Source organism: Siniperca chuatsi, linkage group LG12 (genome assembly GCF_020085105.1).
Source record: "Siniperca chuatsi isolate FFG_IHB_CAS linkage group LG12, ASM2008510v1, whole genome shotgun sequence".
Lineage (NCBI taxonomy): Eukaryota > Metazoa > Chordata > Actinopteri > Centrarchiformes > Sinipercidae > Siniperca > Siniperca chuatsi.
Window position 1 is genome coordinate 22,389,813 of NC_058053.1, and position 19,939 is coordinate 22,409,751.

The following is a 19,939-nucleotide window of genomic DNA, read 5'->3' on the forward strand; positions in this document are numbered from 1 at the left end:
GGCTAAGGCCCAATCAGCACTTCTAGGCAGGCCCACTGTTTTCTTAAAGTTGTAATCAGGGAAATGAGCCCATAACTCCCACTGTTAATCAATGAAGCTGTTTGCAGCACGAGATGAAAGTGTATGTAAACAGAGCTGTTGATTTATTGGTGCTGATTACATAGACTCAGTCAGTAGAGGGATGGATTAGTCTCTCTTTGGTGCAACAGTTGATAGTTAAATGAAATTCAGCTCTAACAATTGGCCGCATGTCATTTGCTCTTTGTGCAACTGTTTGAATGTGCTAAACATGGTTGGAAGGGTTTGGGGATGAACTTATCTTAGTCTCTGATCATGCCAGTGAGTTGTGTTCAGTGGGTAATAAAAACACACACATATTGACTTGAAAAATGAGTGATCACAGAAACATGCATTATAGATTTTAGTAGTTTATTCAGCTTAGTTTTCCTCACCGACACTTTTACCCAGCAGCTAGGAAGCAAGACACGGGAACGTCTAAATGGAGGAGCTGCAGCGTTTATTCATGGGCAAACTGTAACCTACACTGTACATTTACTGCACATTCACTAGACAACTTGTCTAGTGGCAGTAGTACTTCTCTGCTAACCTGTCCCTCTGCTCCAACACCTGTCTGCAGTCACTGTCACTCTCTCTCTCGCTCACCCACAAACTCACTACACACTGCCCTGTTCCTTAAAGGAGCCACGCTACACTTATAACAAATAGGGAGGAAAAGTAAAGAAATACTGGGTGAGTAGGTGAGGGTGGATGGGAATGCATAAATTATAGACTTAGCTGGCTCAGGTTGGAGTAGTCTAAGTGAAAGTTGATACACTTTGTTTTCCAAAAGTAGTTATACAACTTTACACATTTCATTACTTCATTATTATTTTCTCAGAATTTTAAAGTCAGATTTTTTGTTATCATTTCACCATACACCTTTATATTGTACATCTATGTTGTAATGATATTGCCTGATTGACCAGGTCATTCACAACAGGGAGCAGATATTCCCATTAATTATCATCAGTCACTGGGCTGATTGCTTTTTTTCTCACTTCTTCTGGTTTTTTCACTTGATTGGTGACGTCCATTGGGAGATGAGCCCCTAGATGCAATCCGACTTGAGTCCTTTGAATAGAGAAGTGTTTTAAAACAGCAGAAACAGAAGAAAATCAGCAGTATCTTTAATAGCTTCTTTCTCCCTCTACTCACTTAAAACTAAATGCTGCCTCTCTCTCCTTTTTCCTTCTCCTTCTTCATCAACTTGCTGCAATATGGCATCATTAGATACATTCCCTGGAAAGCTTGTGGTAATGAACTGAGCAGAGAGCTGAGCAGAGAGCAATCTTTGTCCCTTGTCTCACCCACTAGCAGCCCTTGAGATGTTAATGCCGTCCGTCTCCCTCCAGCTAGCACAATACTGTGCCAATGCTGAGCACAGTTTGCCACAGGGGGCAGAAAATGGCCCCCCTTTAAATGCTTTTTGTGCCGCAGGTGTTGCAGTTTCACATTTTAAGTGGCTTATACTCCTGTAAAGCTGAATTTCTTGGGGGGTTAGTACTTGCCCTTTGCCAAAAAAACACTGGCTGCTTGCAAACATTTCATTGCCTGTGTCTTGCCGCTGGATAGTTGAATGGCAGGGAGCTTGATGCAGCAGGTTCAATTAGTGGTGGATGCTCCAAGGTGCGGCACCCGTCATGGAAACATTTGACAAACAATCTGGCGGCTGTTTAATTGTGTGGCCCAGACAGAAGCTGACTGGATGACAGTGGCACACTGTTCGCTGTTTTTCACAGATTGAGGAGGGTGGAAAGAATAACTAACAAGCATCCCTCATTATCTTCCCATTACAAGTCCCAGGAAAAGACAGGGAGAGGGGGTGAGGGAGGATGAGGTGACAGAAAACAGAACCAGATTATTCTCCTTCGTCACAAAGGTCTGAGCCAGACAACACTCCAGGTTAATAAGATGAGATAGAGCATACACAAATGAGTATCAGCCACTGCCTAATTTGTTTTGCCTGCAAACAGGAACAATCTGTGATTGCAAGTTGGTCATCATATTATACCGTCTACACGTATTTGGTTATTTAATGTGTCCCTCACTAAAAACATAGACAGGCCTATTTGATAATATCATACTGTTGATGATATGTCATCATTCCCCGCAGGCACTGGGAGAGCAGAAAATGTAATCTGATTCTACATCACTTAAATGATGCTATCTTTATGGCCAATAAATCCTGTTAGAGTAGTGTAAAAGATAGGCTTTTAATTCTGACTTTACCTCATGAAATGACATGACCCTCTTTACTCATTGAGTAGAGAAACAGCGCTCTGAATTACATTACTGGAGACATGCAAACCTTTATGGCAAAGTGTTTTCTTGTTCAATATTATTCAGTATTTTTCTTATTGTCAACAAATCCTATGGAGAAAAAAAAAACAAAACCAACAAAGTATTTTAATACTTTCCGACTCTACCCTGTTTGTGGCAAGCCCCTTTGTTTCTACTAAGGACGTAAAACAGTGACGTGCATTTTTACAAAAGGTGCAGTAATTTCTTTAAGCCGCTGGTCCCTGTAGTTTTTAACAAATGTTACTAAAATAGGAGTAAATAAAGCATTTGTTGGGGAATATTTTCAGCCATGGATTAATTTGCCTTTGATTCTCTAATGAATATTTGCAGCAGCAGGATGGTGTATGTGGGATTGACTCAAAATATACTTCGGTGTCCATGTTCATGGTAATTATAGAACATTTCACCCAGTGCAACAGTGTGGCTTATTGATGTGTTTTTAATATTTTTTGGACAACATTCGAGTTCTGTAGCTCAGGAATAAGGTACTGTATATCAGGCTTGACTACACCGGCATTACTTGTTAGTAGCATTGACTGTTGGGCTTGGTCTTCATAGAATTTGTTGACAGTAAGAAAAACACAGAATATCGCTGGACTTATGATGATAGGATATTTATATTGCTATTGGTCAACCTTTAAGTCAGTGGTTTTCAAAACCCAAACTCTGCTCAGTTGTATTAGTTTAATTTAAACTTTGTCCAAGCTCTTAATCAAGTGGGGACCACCAGAGTTAGTATAGGAAATAAGCTACTTATGGTGTTTCTGCCAAGAGAATCAGATTGGAATTGATACAGGAGAGTAGCCTGTGATCCGCCCCGCAAAGAGATGAGGGCTTGGCTGGGTGAAGGCTAAGAATTTCGTCCATCTCTGGCACCAGTGGTGGTTGAAGGATTGTGGATGTGAGCCAGTCAGTGGCAGATGGGTAATGCAGATTTTAGGGGTGAAGCTGTGGGCAGAGAAACATCTCTATGTAGTGGCAAGTCCTTGGCCCTCTGACTAGACTGCCTTTTCCAGTGCAACCAGCTCTTTCTTGTAAACAGAAATGACTACTTCAGATCTATTTATCAGAAAAGACAAAATCCATTGTGTTATCCCATGTTACTCTTAGCCTGCTCTAAATTCTCTCACACTGATGTGGAGTCCAAAGGTAGGAATTCAGAATGTAGCTGATGTCCTGTGAACACAGAGGTAATGTGTTGGGGCTGTGAAAGACAGCTCATGAAATTCCAGGAGACATTGATGTCATCTGAAAATGAGTGTGGTGGAAGTAGAAAAGTTCTCATTATCCATCCAAAGGATGATTTCCCTCATCCCCCGGCCCTCTGCATACTGACAGAACTTCACAACCTGGCTGAACTAATCAGCCATTTCCAACACTTGTTTTTTTATTCAATTTTTATTTTATTCAAGTTCATTGTCAAGTTCAGCCCTCTTTTCTCAAGCATCGTGTCTGTGAGCAACAAAACAAAAGTAATTAGTGTCTGTCTTTGCTACAGGCTTCTGTAGCTTCATCTAATCTTTCACAAGCATACATGCATGCATACCCAGAGGACCGGAGAGGAGTTAATGAACTATGAGGGTTTAGAAAGGGCTACAAAGAGAAACCACAGTGCTCAAGAGAGTTTGGGAATGGCCCAATGGCTTGTCTTCCACAGTATAATACAATGCGCATCTCAAGTCCGCCTGCTTAGCTGGTGAGACAAATTGAATCAACTCTTGGAGTAGTGTCTGCTTGTGTAATGACAAGTACAACTGACGCACTCAGAATCAAATGGGAGAAGGAAATGATCAAGCCTTTCTCTGAAACAATGCATATCTCCAGTAATATATTATGATACAAGTCACAGAGGAAGCAGACATTTAGAAATTGCATAGCTGCTCATCGTGTCTGAAGCAGCTGTCTTTACTCACTTCAGTAATCTTGTCTGCTCTTTGTTCTGGTGTATTTCAGGATCAGTATCTTGAATATGTTGTACTTTGCCTGAGTGTTTTTACTAAATTGATAATCCTCCTTTCTCCCCCCTTCCTTTCACCCACCCCCAGGTTTGCAGACTCTATTCGGGGGATGCTGAAGCTGATTCTGGTGCTGATGCTGGCAGGAGCCTCACTGTCCTCTACCTGGTTCACACTAACTTGTCTGAGCAGAGTCACTCACCTCCCCTCTACTGCAGGTGGGTCCACAGCAGTATCACTGTCAAGGTGACATTGTATACAGGCAGTGCAGCTGGGAGACTCTGATACAACCCAGAGCCAAAATAAATTCAGTGGGCAGTTCAGGGGTCTTTTTCAGATTTATTTGCAAAATACAGGACAATCCACTCTGAACTATTCTATGGATTACTTGAAGACCCGACCACAGGTGTGTTTTCTATGTATTGAAGCTTAGTTCATACAGTCCAGTGTGTAAGTGTTTGTACAGTGAAACATCATATGTTGTGTTGGATCTGTATTTTATGTATTATATTTAATGTGTTGGATTTTAAATTTAACAGTGATTATGAGGTTAAAGTGCTGACTTTCAGATTGAATTTGAAAGTGTTCACATCCACATCAGATGAACAGTGTTGGAATTGTAGCGCCAAAGGGATCGAAAGTTAAACACAAACTAAGAAAAAATCACCATATTTAAAGGTACCCTGTGGAGTTTATGTGTAAACAAACACGGTTTACATTCAGTGTCACAGAAACACATTATGTGTTTCTTTGAAGCCTGTCATTGCTCCATAGCACTACTATTGGTCAAAAACTCCACACCCTTTATGCTGTTGAAAATCCTTTGCAGTCAAAAACTGTCTGAAGTCTACGGCCCACAGACATCAGCAGACTCCTGCTTTCGTCCCTGGTGGTGCTCTATCAGGCGTGTCCTGCAACCAGCTTCACGTCTTGCTTGTTTCGGAGCCTTTTTTCCTTCAATCTGGTCCTCAGAAAACAAAAACACAATCAGCTGGATCTAGGTATTGTGACACTCAAGAACATTTCACTGTTTGGGCCTAAAAACTCCATGGCTGCCTTGTCTGTATTGGGGGACTATGTATAAAAGGTGTCATACACTGTTCACCCAGTATGGATGTAAACATCCTCAAACACGATGAACGCATTAGGTCACCACTTAAACCATTACTGCTTCATTTCAAGTGTTGGGGTACAGAGCCAAAACGATAAAAAGTCTCACTTTCCAAGCACTTACAGACTGCACTGTATATTTGGTACATATTCAGTAGAACCAATCCATTAGTAGACGTCAGTGATAAACCCATTAGGGACATTAGTGGACTTAGCTGCCTTTTCCTAAGCCAAACCAATAAGCATACCAGCATGTCATTCAGAGCCACTGATTGTAGCCATCATCATCCATCATCATTCTCCAGACCCTGGCACTGCTCTCTGTCTATCTCACATCCTCTTATCCCACACACTGGCAGTCTGCAGCAGCCAGGCTCCAACCTCGTTCATCCACCTGGCATATCATACAAGAGGATAGAGTGATACTGCAACAGAATCTGCCAAAACACCTCATTATACCAGTGTGGGATGGTCAGGACACACACAGATCTAACTACAGAGTTATCTGCAGTTTGTGAACAAGTGACCAGTCTTTTGAAAAATAAAAATCTTTAAATAATTTGCATAGTTGTGCGTTTTGGTTTTACTGTGGTCCTATCTAAAGGCCTTGACATGTGCTGTGACACTGTTAATTCTGGCCACTTGACAGGTGATTCTGATTCCTCCATGGCAGATAAACACGTTACACACTCTACTAGCCATCCGAAAGCTCCTGTGGGTCGGACGAAAGAAGCAGTATTTCACTATTTTCTGAAATTTTATAGACCAAAAGATTGAAATATTAATCAAGAAAATTATCTGCAGATTAATCAATAATGGAAATAATTGTTAGTTATTAGACCCCCAATATAATTTCTAGAAAAAACATTGTCCTGACTATAGGCCAACGAGGTACATCCCATGTTCCTCTGCTGCTGTTCTCACCACAGGTCTTCCTTCCTACAAGGGATCTCCCACTGCCTACTGGGAATTGGTGCCAGATAGCCTAATTCAATAACGTGAGGGGAAAAGTGCAGTGGTTGAAGCACTCTTAAGTGTTTGATATCAGTGCTTCATTAGGGTTGAATAAAGACGAACAGGGGAGAAGGCTGCCTTTGATGGCTGCATGAGTGGCTCCTGAGTTCCCCATCACAGGCAGGCAGGCATGCACATGAGGGCCCTCTGAGGCATTGTGATTAAAGGGACGTGCAGGCTAATGGGTAGCTCATTTGGACCAATCTGCTGTGATAAGGGAGATGGAGGGTGCCGTGATGCTCCAGAGGTGACGGCTTAATCTCTCCACACATCCACTCTAATACACATTCACACATTTTACTTTAGTCCCCAGCCAAAGGACTGCAGCTGAGACTAAACCCTGAGCTGGCCAAACATACTGAACGCTTTCTGATTGCTCTGCAGACATGAACACACAAACACACACATGTATGTTGTAGCAAGAAGCCTATATTACACAAACCTTTGCAAAAGAGGTTAATTGTGGGAAATAGATTGAGCCAGTCAGCACATCATGATTTTAAATAAAAAAATGTACTATACTGAATTTTAATTAAATTTTTTTTCAATTCAACCAAGAAGTGCACCCAAATTAAACCAGCAGCAGCCAGCTTGGACAGTAACATTCTCGGCATGCTTGAGGAGCAAATAAGACACGCTGTTTACTGCATGCTTGAGGAGCAAATAAGACAAGCTGTTTACTATGTGGACATCTGCACATTTTGGCAAAAGAATCAGAGATTAGATTTTAATATACTGTAGAATCCTGAGTGTGCAAGTAAACTAAAAACAGCAAAATATTACAAAAGAAATTCAAATTTAATTGCTCACAGTGCCATCAAAATGTTCTTGTGACACCTGATGACAGGGAGGAAAGTCTCTCTTTTTGGGGATGGAGGGGTCTTTTTTGCCTTTATTTGATACTGCAGAAGATAGACAGGAAAGGGGGAGATGACATGCAGCAAAAGGCTATGGGGCTGGACTTGAACCCAGGCTGCTGCGGTAAGGACTCCTCCTTGGTATATGGTGCACACGCTCTACCAGGTGAGCTACCAGGGCGCCCCCGCACGTCCCTCTTTATGGAGTGTTATAAGTAGGGCTGGATATCAAACGTTCTTGGTTTTTTTGTTCATAGAGAATCAAACATTGTTGTAGTACCGAAGGTGACAGGGAATGCTTGGTCAGATTCATAACCTTAAAACATGAAATAGGACTGTGATATAAACAAAGGAAGTAAGCCAGAAACACACAGTTCAAACAACAAACTTGACAAATTCAACATGTGACACTGTAGACCAGGTGAAGGTGAAGGCGATGGTGGAGTTGGGGGAGATGTGACATGATGTTGTGGTTGATAGATCCATACACCTACGGTATTTTGGTTTTGTCTCTGGTAAATTGCTACCTTAAAGGGTGGCATTCTAATTGAAATGTTGTTTCAGGATGAGGGTTCATCATACACTCTGGTGCTGCTGAGAACAAATGTTGCAGTAGGAAGCTGTGGAAGGTGTTCCATAAACCTGACCAGTATGCCATCCTTTTACATCACAGTTTCCAATCAAACTGTAACTTATTGTTGTTCTACTGTTTATTTTGCCCTTTCGCAGCCATCCTGTACACATCCTGCATCCTGGTGGGCATTTTCATTAACAGCAGTGTGCCAATATTCTTCGAGCTTTTCATCGAGACAGTGTACCCGGTCCCTGAAGGCATCACCTGTGGAGTGGTCACTTTCCTGGGGAACCTGGTCACCGGTCTGCTCCTCTTCTTCCTCACTTTTTACTGTACAGGTAAGAGAGGAGTACTGCATGTATACAAATGGGGAAACAATATGTGATGAAATCCGGTTGTTGTAGTACTCTTTCAAAATATAAATGCTTTTGTTCATTCTTTTGTACCGTACCCACTAGTCTCTATTTAGTGTCATGGTGTTAGGGTTATGCCACTTAAATATTTCTTTTGTATTTCTTATTATTGTCAAAGAAAAAGTCCAAACCCTGTGAAGTTTTTGGTCCATTCAGGAGCTTTCTGTCCGCCTGCAGGTTTCCCCACCTCCCAAAAGCCACAGGCTCCATTGCATTCAAAAATCCATTTCAAGCCCTGCAGATGCTGCCGATAAAAGGCAAATTAGGTTACAATGCAATTGACACATTCAGCACAGAGAAAGAAAACTCCCTATTGTAATTTAGCCTCAGATTTATCTTTGAGTTGGCTGCCTGGCAGAGTTTGATATTATAATTTAGGCTCACAGCAGAGAGGACAGCATGTCATCTGCTTCTCTTCTGCCTCTGCAGATTTCATAGGAGAAAGCAAAATCATAAGTAAACCAAGCTCTGTCATCCATCCTGTGTGCGTGAGTGAGAGTGTTTTTCTGTGTACATGTGTGTATGTTGGTGTGTACTCAGGACCATGTTTTGTTACACAAGTCCAGCTCCGCTGTGATCTTTGCCCGCCTGTCTTCGGTTTCATTAACCTTCTCTGTAAGTCTGGCTACATCACAGCAACGATCGGCTGGCATGATGGCTCCATCTCCTACACACACTCCTACCCTGTTTGTTTGTGTAAATATGAGATATATTTTCAGACCTTCATAAATATTCATGAGCTTCATCCTCCTCCTCTGCCAAGTCCTTCTGATTGCTACTGACAACTGCTGCCTGACAACTGTATCTTCATCCTGCCCTCTGGGTTGACATGATTCTTGTTTAACCTGAACAGCCGTCGGGCCTAGAGGCCCTCGGGGCCCACTAACCAGTACGACAGCCAGGGCACAAAACCTGCTTGTCTTGTCTAAAACATTTACATGACATACATAAGATTTTAAGGCCACAACTAACGATTATTTTCATCATGGATTATTCTGGTGATCATATTTCTGATTAAATGATTAATAGTTTGTAGTAGTAGTTTTAGGATACTATTAAGCGGGATAATCATATATTTAGATTTAAAATCTTGTTAGACTTAAGGCAAATTGCTGCACTAGTATTAAAAAAAAGAAATGCGCTTGATTCTTGAAATAAGTTGAAGGAGCCTTATTTTAAGAGGGTAGAGCCCTTAAGTGCCCCATAAGTGCACTATGCTGCTGCCACCACAGAGACCTGGTTTCAAGTTTTTCGTTAGGACAACTGGACAGAAATACAATGCAGATGCAGGTTTGGCTCAATATGTTTAACAGGTGAAGTTCGAAGGATTGAGAATGAAGCTGGAGGGATGTTAAGTGGATTAGTTCAATTTAGTTTTAGTTATTTTCACAGTAAAAAGAACAGTAGTTAAGGGAAAACTCAAACAGAAATGAAGCTGTTTGAAAATTGTGATCCAGATGACAAGCAATATATTTTGAATTGTCTGAACCGGTAGTATGTCAGTATGGTGATTAATCATAGATTAGACAGCAGTATACCAGGTGTGGATTCGCAGCGCTTTAGGTAGATGGAGCAGCTGCAGGCCAACACACACACACACATACACACAATCACAAGAGTAAGGCTCATAAAGAATACATGATGTTTCCTCTGCTCGACACTTCTCTCTGCTGTGCTGAATGATAGACTGCTTGATGTGTTTGTGTGTCTGAATGTGTTGCATGTTTTGTGTGTTACTGGTCCTCCGTCGGTGCGAACGTATGTGCTTGTTTTTGAATGCAGATGCACTGACGTGTGTGTGTGTGTGGGTGTGTACCGTGTGTGGGAGAGCCAAAGGGCATCTAAAGGGCTGAGATGGATCCTGACAACTTCCCTACGAGAATCTGAGAAGATCAAGCTGAGATGATGGAGGCTTTTGCTGGTCTTTTTCTTTTTTCTCTCTCTTTTCTTTCTCGTCAGAAAGTGCTGCAGGCATGCGGTCATTGTAATGTGAGCTTGCAGATAACTAGTGGTAGATTGCCACTACTACACACACACATCTACTTGCACAAAGTGTCTGTAGGTACCAAGTTGCTGAAGACTACTGTTCGCGCCACATCGGCAGGTAACCAACCTCTGTTTGCAGGTCAGAGCTGTTCAAGCGAGGCAATAAATCCATTTAATATAGAAATCATGATATAAGGTTCAGTATCCTTTGTATGGTGGCCAACAAGGGCAAACGCACTGCAATTCGAATGAACTGCGCATGCGCCAACATGTTGCTGTAGCTTCTGATTTCTGATTTAAGAAAACATCTTCATTAATTTGACAACACATGCACAGCATTTAGAAAACACACTGCAAATACACACAACACAGCCTAATACAGAGACGCGCTGCAAATACACATTATGAAAATGGAAGTGTGTCCAGAGGACACTAAAAAGTGTTGCACACAGCTTGTTGTTGACACGGTTTGAGACTCATGAAGATATGGAAGTCGGGTCCATGTATGATCCGTTTATGTTTATGTTGTGGGTTTCTGACTTCAGCGCCTACTGTTTTACAGTGGGCGCTGTATGTACCTCGCAAGACCTTGCAGAGCGAACAAGTGGAATTCTATCAGTAATTTTAATGATTTGTGAGGATATTTAGAGTTTAAGACATACAGTATATGTATGTCATATCCTACTACTTACTATCCTACCACCAGTGTTGACAGATGGCATGAAGCCTGCATAATAATCATATAGGCATTGTTATACCAGAAATTCACACAGTAGACAGTCTGCAGCGCGTTTGCGTAGACCAAAACCAACTATGTGTTAGTCCGACTCTCAACACTTTACAACTTTCAGATCAATTCATTGTAGATTTTGGTCATATATATGTATTTCATATATCTTATATATGTATGTGTGTGTGATCGTAAATCGTAGCCAGTGAATAAAAAAAAGTGCTGTTTCCTGTCTTGTTTGGAAATCAGCTGTGTTCTGTTCTCCTGAAGAGATCACTCCTGCAAAGATTAATTTGATTATTATGCAAATTCCCCTTGGAAGTATTCTAGTGGGCCGTCTCATTACTCTAATTTCCTCTCTGTAGTCCCATAATGGATGTGGCAAATAATATGCAGACTTCAAAACTGATAAATTCTGCATGAGCCTCGTCTTTTCAAAACCCTTTTTACCACCTGATATTGAAAATTGGCAACCCTGGCCTTTAAAGATTTCCATCTATTTCCAGTTTACAGTTCATTTTAGGGTTTTCCTTTTGGCTGCCCACTGCCTCGTTATGCATTCTGAATTATGGCTCCCTTTCCCTGTGAACGGAGAGGCGTTTATGAATTTACCTCCTTGTCCATTTTAATATCCATGAGAGGCCGGTCTTGGTTCAGTGAGCCCTACCCGGCCTCTTGACTCTGTTGTCGTGTTTTAAAAATCCCCAAAGTCTCTGAACCATATGACTCAGGAACATGAATGGAGCCTCCGGGCCATATATCTGCACTTGTCACTCCTTTTCGATTTCATCTGCTGTGTGTTTGTGTCATTTAGCGTGATGCATCGGGCAGAATACAAAGCAGCAGAGAGGTATTGTGGAGCAAAAGAGCTTCAGAGGTTTTGAGGAGGAGGAAGATGAGGGGGGAGGGGAGGGGTGGCCTTGAGTTTCCGTTCAGCTGTGAGTTGTTATAGTCTCCTGCATGGGGGTAAGCAGGGATTATTCAGCACAGAGAAATAATTGCTGCAGTTTTTGAGTCCCAAGAAGTTTTTTTTTTCCTTTCTGCTTAACTTTGCATTCTCGTCTGAAGTGACAATGCCTTTGCCGACTAACTTTTCAACCCCCCGTAAAGACTGTGGAGGTGTTTAAAAAAACAAAAACAGCCTTTCTTTGTAGAGCTCAGTCATTCCTGAGAGAATAAAAGCCTTGTTCATTTTCATTTGCTTTTTTTTTTTTTTTTTGGGAGACTTTTGAATCATGAGTGAGAAGCAACATTGACAGTAAATGAACAGCAGCACATTAACTCAGTTTACACACTTACACACACGCATACTTTGGCATATGTGTGCTGAACAAGCTGTCGATCTACAGTATCTATTTCCGCATGCATCATAATGAGAAAGTGGTCATTTTGTGATGGATGTTCTTTACACAAAGCTCATCTATGTATCTTGAGGTGTGACCCCAGCCTTTTCAACCAAAGACCGCCACCATCAAGGAGAACTGAGCCGCATTAATTATAACGCTGCATTGACCTCAATTAAGAGTGATGAAGGCCATAAGATGCCTGTCGGCCCACGTCTGTCTTCATCTGTAGCACCAATGTGCTGACAGTGGCACCTATAGTAATAGGCTGTTAATATGATGAACTATCCAATGTTCAGACTGATGTCCGCTGAATATGATCATACCGTCACAGTGAACCTGGTATAGTTAATGGCATCAGTGATCGATTGAATTGTCGTTTGTGGCTGATGTCCAGTTGTTATGGTTCAGTTAAAACTTAGCACAGCAGGTTGAATCACTTAATGTCCTCTGCTATCATCGCAATATTTTTTGTTACTATTTTTGAATACTATCTGAATACTATCTATTCTGAAAAAAATCACACTTACACTTAAAAATTTGAGAATATTTGTTTAATTGTTTTACATTTTTTGCTCAGTAAACTGTTTCTTGTACATACTCAGTTGTCCATTTGTTTCGATCAAGAAAAAAAATTCAAAAGGCAGAATAAAAGAAATTCAGATAAATAGACAAAACGCACCACAGGTCCTCTACCATATATCCACATCTGCCACATGGCATTCACAGTCACACATCTTAGCATGTTCTTTGCAGGCTCTAATTTGGATACATTAAAAAAAGAAAAAAACTTCTCCAGGTCTCACAGTGAAGACCCACTGAACGTGTCGTGACACAAGGCAAAGTTTCTCCCTGTTCATCTCCCAGGACTGATCAGTCATGTGAAAAAAAGGACTGATCAAAAGTTGAACATTTTTAATTTTATGCAAATGAGGAAAATTTGTCTCGAGGATCAGCAGTGATTTGCAAAAAACTGACAAAGAACAGGAAGTTTAGTCTTCACCTGCTGTGGATAAAAATCTGCGGAGGAGATGATTATTGCAGTTTCTTTGATTCCTCTTTTGTACGTACGTCCCTTGCCTCCACGATTACAGATACAAACAAAAATTAAGTGCCGCTTGGCACAATATGTAAATTGTCACAGGTATCCTATTAACATAATGTTTGCTCAAGAGCAAGCTGCTCTGTAGTTTGCAAGCATAGAAGGGTGGAGGCAATGTTGCACGATTTGTTCGCTTCCAGTGGGTCTTTATGGTAAAGATGATGTACAGCAACAGACACCATCCTATCAACAGGGATAAACTATAGACTATATTAGTTTGGAAGTTAGTTACAAATGTATTTATTAAACATGTTAAAGTGATACATTTCATACTTCTCTCTTGCCTGCAACATATGAAAAGTCTCTTGTGAAACTTACAAAGCTGTTAATTGATTCCCAAAATTTACTGTCAGAACCACTGTGCAAAAATTAGGTAAGATGGAGGGAGAGACAAAAAAGTAAATGAAGAAAATTTAGTAAAAAATAATAGTCTACCAGCTCTTTAGGTCCTATTGCCACCCCCTTCCTCTTCAGCAACTTAATTATCATATATTTAAATAACTCTGCAAATTGCCTAGTCATCAAATTAGTTAAAACAAGTAAAGGCCAGAGGATACGACAGATGAAAAGTATTTTTCAAAAGTAAAAGTGTAGAAACATTATGAGAAAGGATGTAAATGATTCTAGTGATTTTATTAGTCTAAGCTGTTTCAAAGCCAGTAGTCCAGTCACCTTTAGTGCTCAGCCTGGAGTTTAAAACAGGAATCTGTGGCTGCTTGCTGTATTATTGGAAGTTTTCAGGCCTGCAACATAACTCGAGCCAGATATATCTGTCCGTTAAACAGTGATCATTAAAATCCAAGAATCAACTTCAAAGGTGAACTGAGGAACCTCCAGAGAAATCAAGCAAAGTGACTTCTCTCCTTCCTTTTATCTAATTTGCTTCTCCCTTCTCCCCGTCTCCTCCCTCCTGTCTGCTTACCGTTCAGCCAAACTTTAACTGTATTTCCTCCAAACTTCGCTGGAGGGGAGCAATTAAGCTGCTTTTCCATTTTTGCCACATCACCTGATTGAATTGCAACAGTTACAGTTAGCATTGGTTTAAGGCTGCACGCCCAAACACACACGTACACACACTGTGTCTCCAGCTTTAAATGGACGTGTCTTTGTCGGGCGTACATGTGAGAGAGGGTTAGACAGAGAAGACGGCAGGTCAGATAAACACAACTCCATTAACCCGCCTCCACGCCGGGTCTCCTGCTGCCCGGCTCACACACTCTTGATTAATGAGGCTGCTTCAGGAGTCTCGACACCTCGCTGCAAACACCCTCGCCCAATCCCTCACGTCCCTCTCCTCTCAAACCCTTTCTTCACCTCTGTTTTGCCTCGATTTATCCTTTGCTTTCATCTTCACACCTCTTACTCTACATTCTTTCTCCTCATGGAAGCGGTGAAGGATCTAGCACACAAAGGTTTGTGCCTTATAGCCAAAACTCATAATTTACCACAAAGAGGCACCGCCGTGTAGTCCAAGCACCAGTCACTTTGAGCATTGATCAGGTACTCTCTTTAGGCCAGGACAGCTGATAGACAATATTATGAAAAGCTGGGTGATTGGAATCGAAGTGGAGCCAGCGTGAGACACATCGTGCTGGCAGGGCCCCTGGGGCTCCACCGCGTGTTACGACCTGATTTCTCTATAGTTAGTCTGGCTCGTTATCAGGACTGGAGCAGCTGCCTGCTGCCACCACTTCCTCCGTCCTGGCTGAGAAAATGGCCCTCGCCATGCAATGTAGATTCTGCTTAACGTCTCTATCAGGACAAAACAGCTGAAACACCTATGTGGTGTTGAGATGGCCGGCTTCACAGCGAGGGCTACTTAATGCATTTGAAAAAGGAGTTTATTGATTTGGGTTTTGTCCAGATTTGACGCTTGGGTCAAGGTGTGACTACGTGTTCCTGCAGGTGTGCATGGTGAAAATCTGATCTTGTGCATCACAGAGGCTGAAGAAGAAGAAGAGGTTATTTGTCTGTGCTGATGAGTTAAGATGCCAATGGTTCAGTGCACTTGCGAGCTTCCCATCTGCCCCGTGGATTCAGCATTATTGCAGACAGCCAGAGCACCTCTCCTGTGGTTAATGGAGCTTGAACAGAGCAGAGAAAATAGAACACCTTGTTCTGCATCATGTTTAGGTTCAAGTGTAGGTCAATGATAATGGGGAACACTGCCAATATCATTGAATTATTCAGAATCATTATGAAAGACAGCTCAGGAGGCTGTTCTTATTTCCTATATGGTATGTCAGGAATTCCTATTGATTAGCCATTACTCCTATATGATACTCATAAATTATTCAATGTCAATTCATACTAACTCTCATTAGGTTTCTGGATGTATGTAGATGAGTTATATTTCATTATGAACGAACATGTGTCATATGTTGTGGTTGTGGTTGCTTAGTACTCAGTGGTCATTTCCTATTCAGATTTTGAGCCAGTATGATCTTTTTTTTTTCTAGGTGATAGTATCTGCATCAGCCAATACATGCATGCATCCACAATGATTTCACCTGCTGAATAATTAATTTTATTTTGTTCTGTTTGTGTTTACATTACAAAGGGAAAAAGAGCTGAATATTATGTACATATTATCGTAATATTTTTTTTTCCTTTTTACGTCATACTCACCTCTGCACTAGAAATCAGGTATGCAGTTCATGGCCAAAAGTAAGGACACCCCTGAACACCCATATCTAATTGTTGAACATGTCATTCCAAACATCATGGGCAGTAATGTGGTGCTATAACAGCCTTTGCTCCTCCAGGAAGGCTTTCCACCAGATTTTGGCTGCAGGGATTTGCTCCTATTCAGCCACAAGAGCATTGGGCGATAAGGCCTGGCTCGCAGTCGGTGTTCCAGTTCATCCCAAAGGTGTTGGATGGGATTGAGGTCAGAGCTCTGTGCAAGCCAGTCAAGTTCTTCCACACCAAACTGGGAAACCATTTCTTTTTGGACCTGGCTTTGTGCAAGGGGGCATTGTCGTATTGAAACAGGAAAGGCTCTTTCCAAACTGTTGACACAAAGTTGGAAGCACACTGTTGTCTAATATATGATTATATGCTGCAGCATTAAGATTTCCCTTCATTGGAACTAAGGGGCCAAGCCCAAATTATGAAACAGCCCCAGACCAACAGTACACAAAAGTACAGGATTGTCCATATACCTTTAGACATCCAGGTCATAATTGTATTATTTGTAAGAGGAAATATGGGGAAAAAGGTTAGAAAAGAGTCGAAAAAAGGCAAACAAATATATAGTTAATAAATAAAGTCTCCAAAGTGGGGGGTGGTGGCAGCTCAAAAAGCTGAAGCAGACCGCTTACAATCTAACCCAAACATGTCTCTTTTTCTCTCTCTTTCTCTTTTATCCAGAGCTGTCGTGGTTGAACTGGTGTCTGACCGGCTCCTGTCTCTTCAGCCTCGTCCTCATCCTCTTCTTCAGGGAGTCTTACGACCGCCTCTACCTGGACGTCTTTGTCTCTGTGTGACACTGCTGAAGACAAAAACACGACAACTTAATAATAAAGGACTGACTAATTATTCTTGCACAAAGAAGAGGAGAACGGGAAGATGAAGGGAACATGTTTACTGTTTAAATCATCATTACTTGTTTTTATTTGTCAGTCTATGTTTGTATGTAAACAAAGTTTTGTGAACGTTTAATTTTCTTAACCAGGCACGGCATGACGGACTGTTAGTAGTTGTTGTTTACAGGTGATGTAATATTTAAATTTGTTCTCAATGTCGCCCCCATGTGGCTGCTCGGTTCTCCGTTCCTTGATCATGTCTCAAGTAACTGGACGCTGACTCAAAGCTTACAAGCTGGATGCCGCGCTGATTCCAGATCAGCATCAAGTGTCGGCCCCTAACGAGGAATTAAAGGGTGATAACAAGGAAGCTTCATCAGCCAATCAGCAGGCCTGGCTGTGCTGAGTCGGGGCTAAACGCGGGACCTCCTGGTTTTTTAGTGCTGCTCCAAACTGCAATTTGTGACTCACTGGGGAGGCTTAACTGGCCCGACAATGTTAAGTGACCTGTGATACTGCCTGTCATTGAGAGGCAGGTACTTAAATTATGTTTTATCGCCCTCTCAAGACGAATATTATGCAAAAATTATCTACCAGATTGGTGACTGGATTCGGGCCAGAAACGTGGGCTTGGATTGGATAAACCTGAGCTTTTTTCCCACCAATGAACTGTTCATGTGGAAGAAGCTGAGTCATCTGAACTGTAATACATTCACATTTCAGAAGTTGTTTTGCATATTTATGGTTAATTGTGTCAATTTCTGAGATATTTGCTTTTTAATCTAACTCAATAATGTAAGCTCTTTTTTTTTCTTTTTTTCTTTTAATTTTTTTTATTTTTTTTTACAGTTTTTAAATTTGTTTTCCTCAGTAGCCTGCCAGTATTTATTGGAAATATCTGAACACTAACATAGTTAACACCTAGCTCCACTAAAACAGGATGTTTGGTGAAGATTTCAACCACAGCTGAGGCACACTGTGGGAGATTATTTCATTAGACAGACATGAGGATTACGCTGTGTTGTAATTGCCAAGCTGCTCCTCCTCCACAGCACCAGCAGGTGTTTCTACGCCAACTGAGAGTCCTTAAGGGAAAAAGAAGGAAGGAAGGAAGGAAGGAAGGAAGGAAGGAAGCTGCCACTTTCTTGGATTCCTTTACTGATAAAACTGGAGTTGTGACAAAAACCAGTTCCAGATCTGGAGGGACATAACCACAAAGAAACACATCAAGGCAAATGAAAAATATCTGTCACTCACAGACAAATTTTCTCTCTAACTTGTTCATGATTTCTCTTTGTCTTGCACAGCAGCTATAATTAGGATTTTAATGTGGTTTTTTTTTTATTTTTTACTCTACTTGTACAGAAAAGGTTGTATTTTACCTTTTTAACATGTTGCCTTAATTGCCCAGTGCAGTGCGTTCAGCCTCCCTCTCTTCCACACTGTGACTATTTTGTCTTTATATATTGTCAAAGGTCATGTTCTTCTGTTCCGCAGCACACACTCTGTGGTTTCCCAGGCTTCGGGTTATAAATGTCCTTGTTCTGTGGAAAGGAAAAAGAATAAATGTGACTGTTGAATATTCCCAGCACCTTATTGAAATAAAGATTTTAAGAATAACACTGTTGTTGTTCTCCTGTTGTTATTAGGCTAATATGCTAAATGTACCTCTGGATAACTTGTTCAGTGCATTCCAGAGTTAATTTGTGATGTTTGTGTTCATGCCCACTGCCCTTCAACTTGCCCTTATATCCTTGTTCTTACATTACTGTTCTCCTACATGTCCATCAGAGCCTTTCAGTGGCCTTTCGATAAGGGACGATGCCTTTGTTGCCGCCTTTGCTCAAAGGTGGGTGTAAAGCTGGTTAAAAGTCTGTGCCATAGTTGCTTTCACATCCAGTGGGCTTAAGTACAGAGCCAAAACAATAGAAAATGTTTCACTGTCTAGTATAGACTGCAATGTAGTTAACTATTTTGCTTCAGCTGAGCTTCTTACTCAAAGTTCAACCTTTCTTATGGTTGCAGTGCATTGTGTGTGAACTTGCTGAGTAGATCTAACCACAAGTAAACTGATCTTGATGTGTAAACTCTGGGAAGTTTGTCTTTAAAGCTGCAGTTAGTAATTTCACAATCCGCAATCACAATTGAACACACTGGTCTGTTTTACTCCTGTTTATTACTAATTTATTTATTACTGATATGAACAACCATTCAACAACATCAGAAAACATTAATAATTTAGCGCAGTGTTAAATAATTTAGTGTTGGTCTGTGTCATTAAAGACCTGTCAGTTCATTTTAGATTGATGGAAGGTTCCAGTCTTGAGTTGTGGGGTTTTTTGTTGTTTACATTTGAATCACAGACTGTGTCTCTAAGGAGCAGATTACATCATGCTCTAGTGTGGCTTGAACTCATTTGCTGTGTTATTTTGGCAGCACAGTAATGTTTTCGCACATCGTCCCAAGGAAGCAGAAGCAGAGGAAGCTCTCAGAGCACACCTGCATTCTAGCAAATCTCTTTTCCTACTTCTCTCTTTGTTTGGATACAAATCTGGATGAACATGTGTGACCTCACTGTTTTTAAACCCTCCATTCAGTGCCTGCATACATAGTCCCCTCCTCCTGGTGGCTCAGCTGGAGATGAGCTCATGCTCTGTTGTTGGCTAGAAGTAAGGTCTCAGGGGCGAGTCTGCATGCAACACACTGTTGAAGTCTGGTTCCAATTAGTGTCAGTGGCTGTATGTGTGTGAACTCAAAGATGCTGAGATTAATTTCACCTCGTCTACAAAATTATTCTGTTCATGATTCTTTGAACTGGTGCCATTCAAGCTGGCAGGAACTCCTGACCTAAGCCAAGACTTTTGTCAAGAATCAAATTCACAAATATTATAAATATATATAAATATAAATAACTGCTAGACATGAATTTGGACCTGCATAAGATCAGATCGGATGGTTTTAGTTTGG

General features: G+C 41.2%; 1 protein-coding gene across 2 annotated transcripts in view; it reads left to right on the forward strand.

The window, feature by feature from the left end:
- Positions 1-18,592, forward strand: part of slc49a4 (solute carrier family 49 member 4) — a 47,115-nt gene extending 28,523 nt beyond the window's left edge. The window contains exons 7-9 of one of the 2 annotated variants that reach the window (XM_044215749.1): positions 4,407-4,534; positions 8,027-8,209; positions 16,818-18,592. In XM_044215749.1, coding sequence (XP_044071684.1) covers positions 4,407-4,534; positions 8,027-8,209; positions 16,818-16,933 — 427 coding nt within the window. In that variant the 3' untranslated portion in view covers positions 16,934-18,592. The other variant, XM_044215750.1, reaches the window with a different exon arrangement.
- Positions 18,593-19,939: the final 1,347 nt, after the last annotated feature.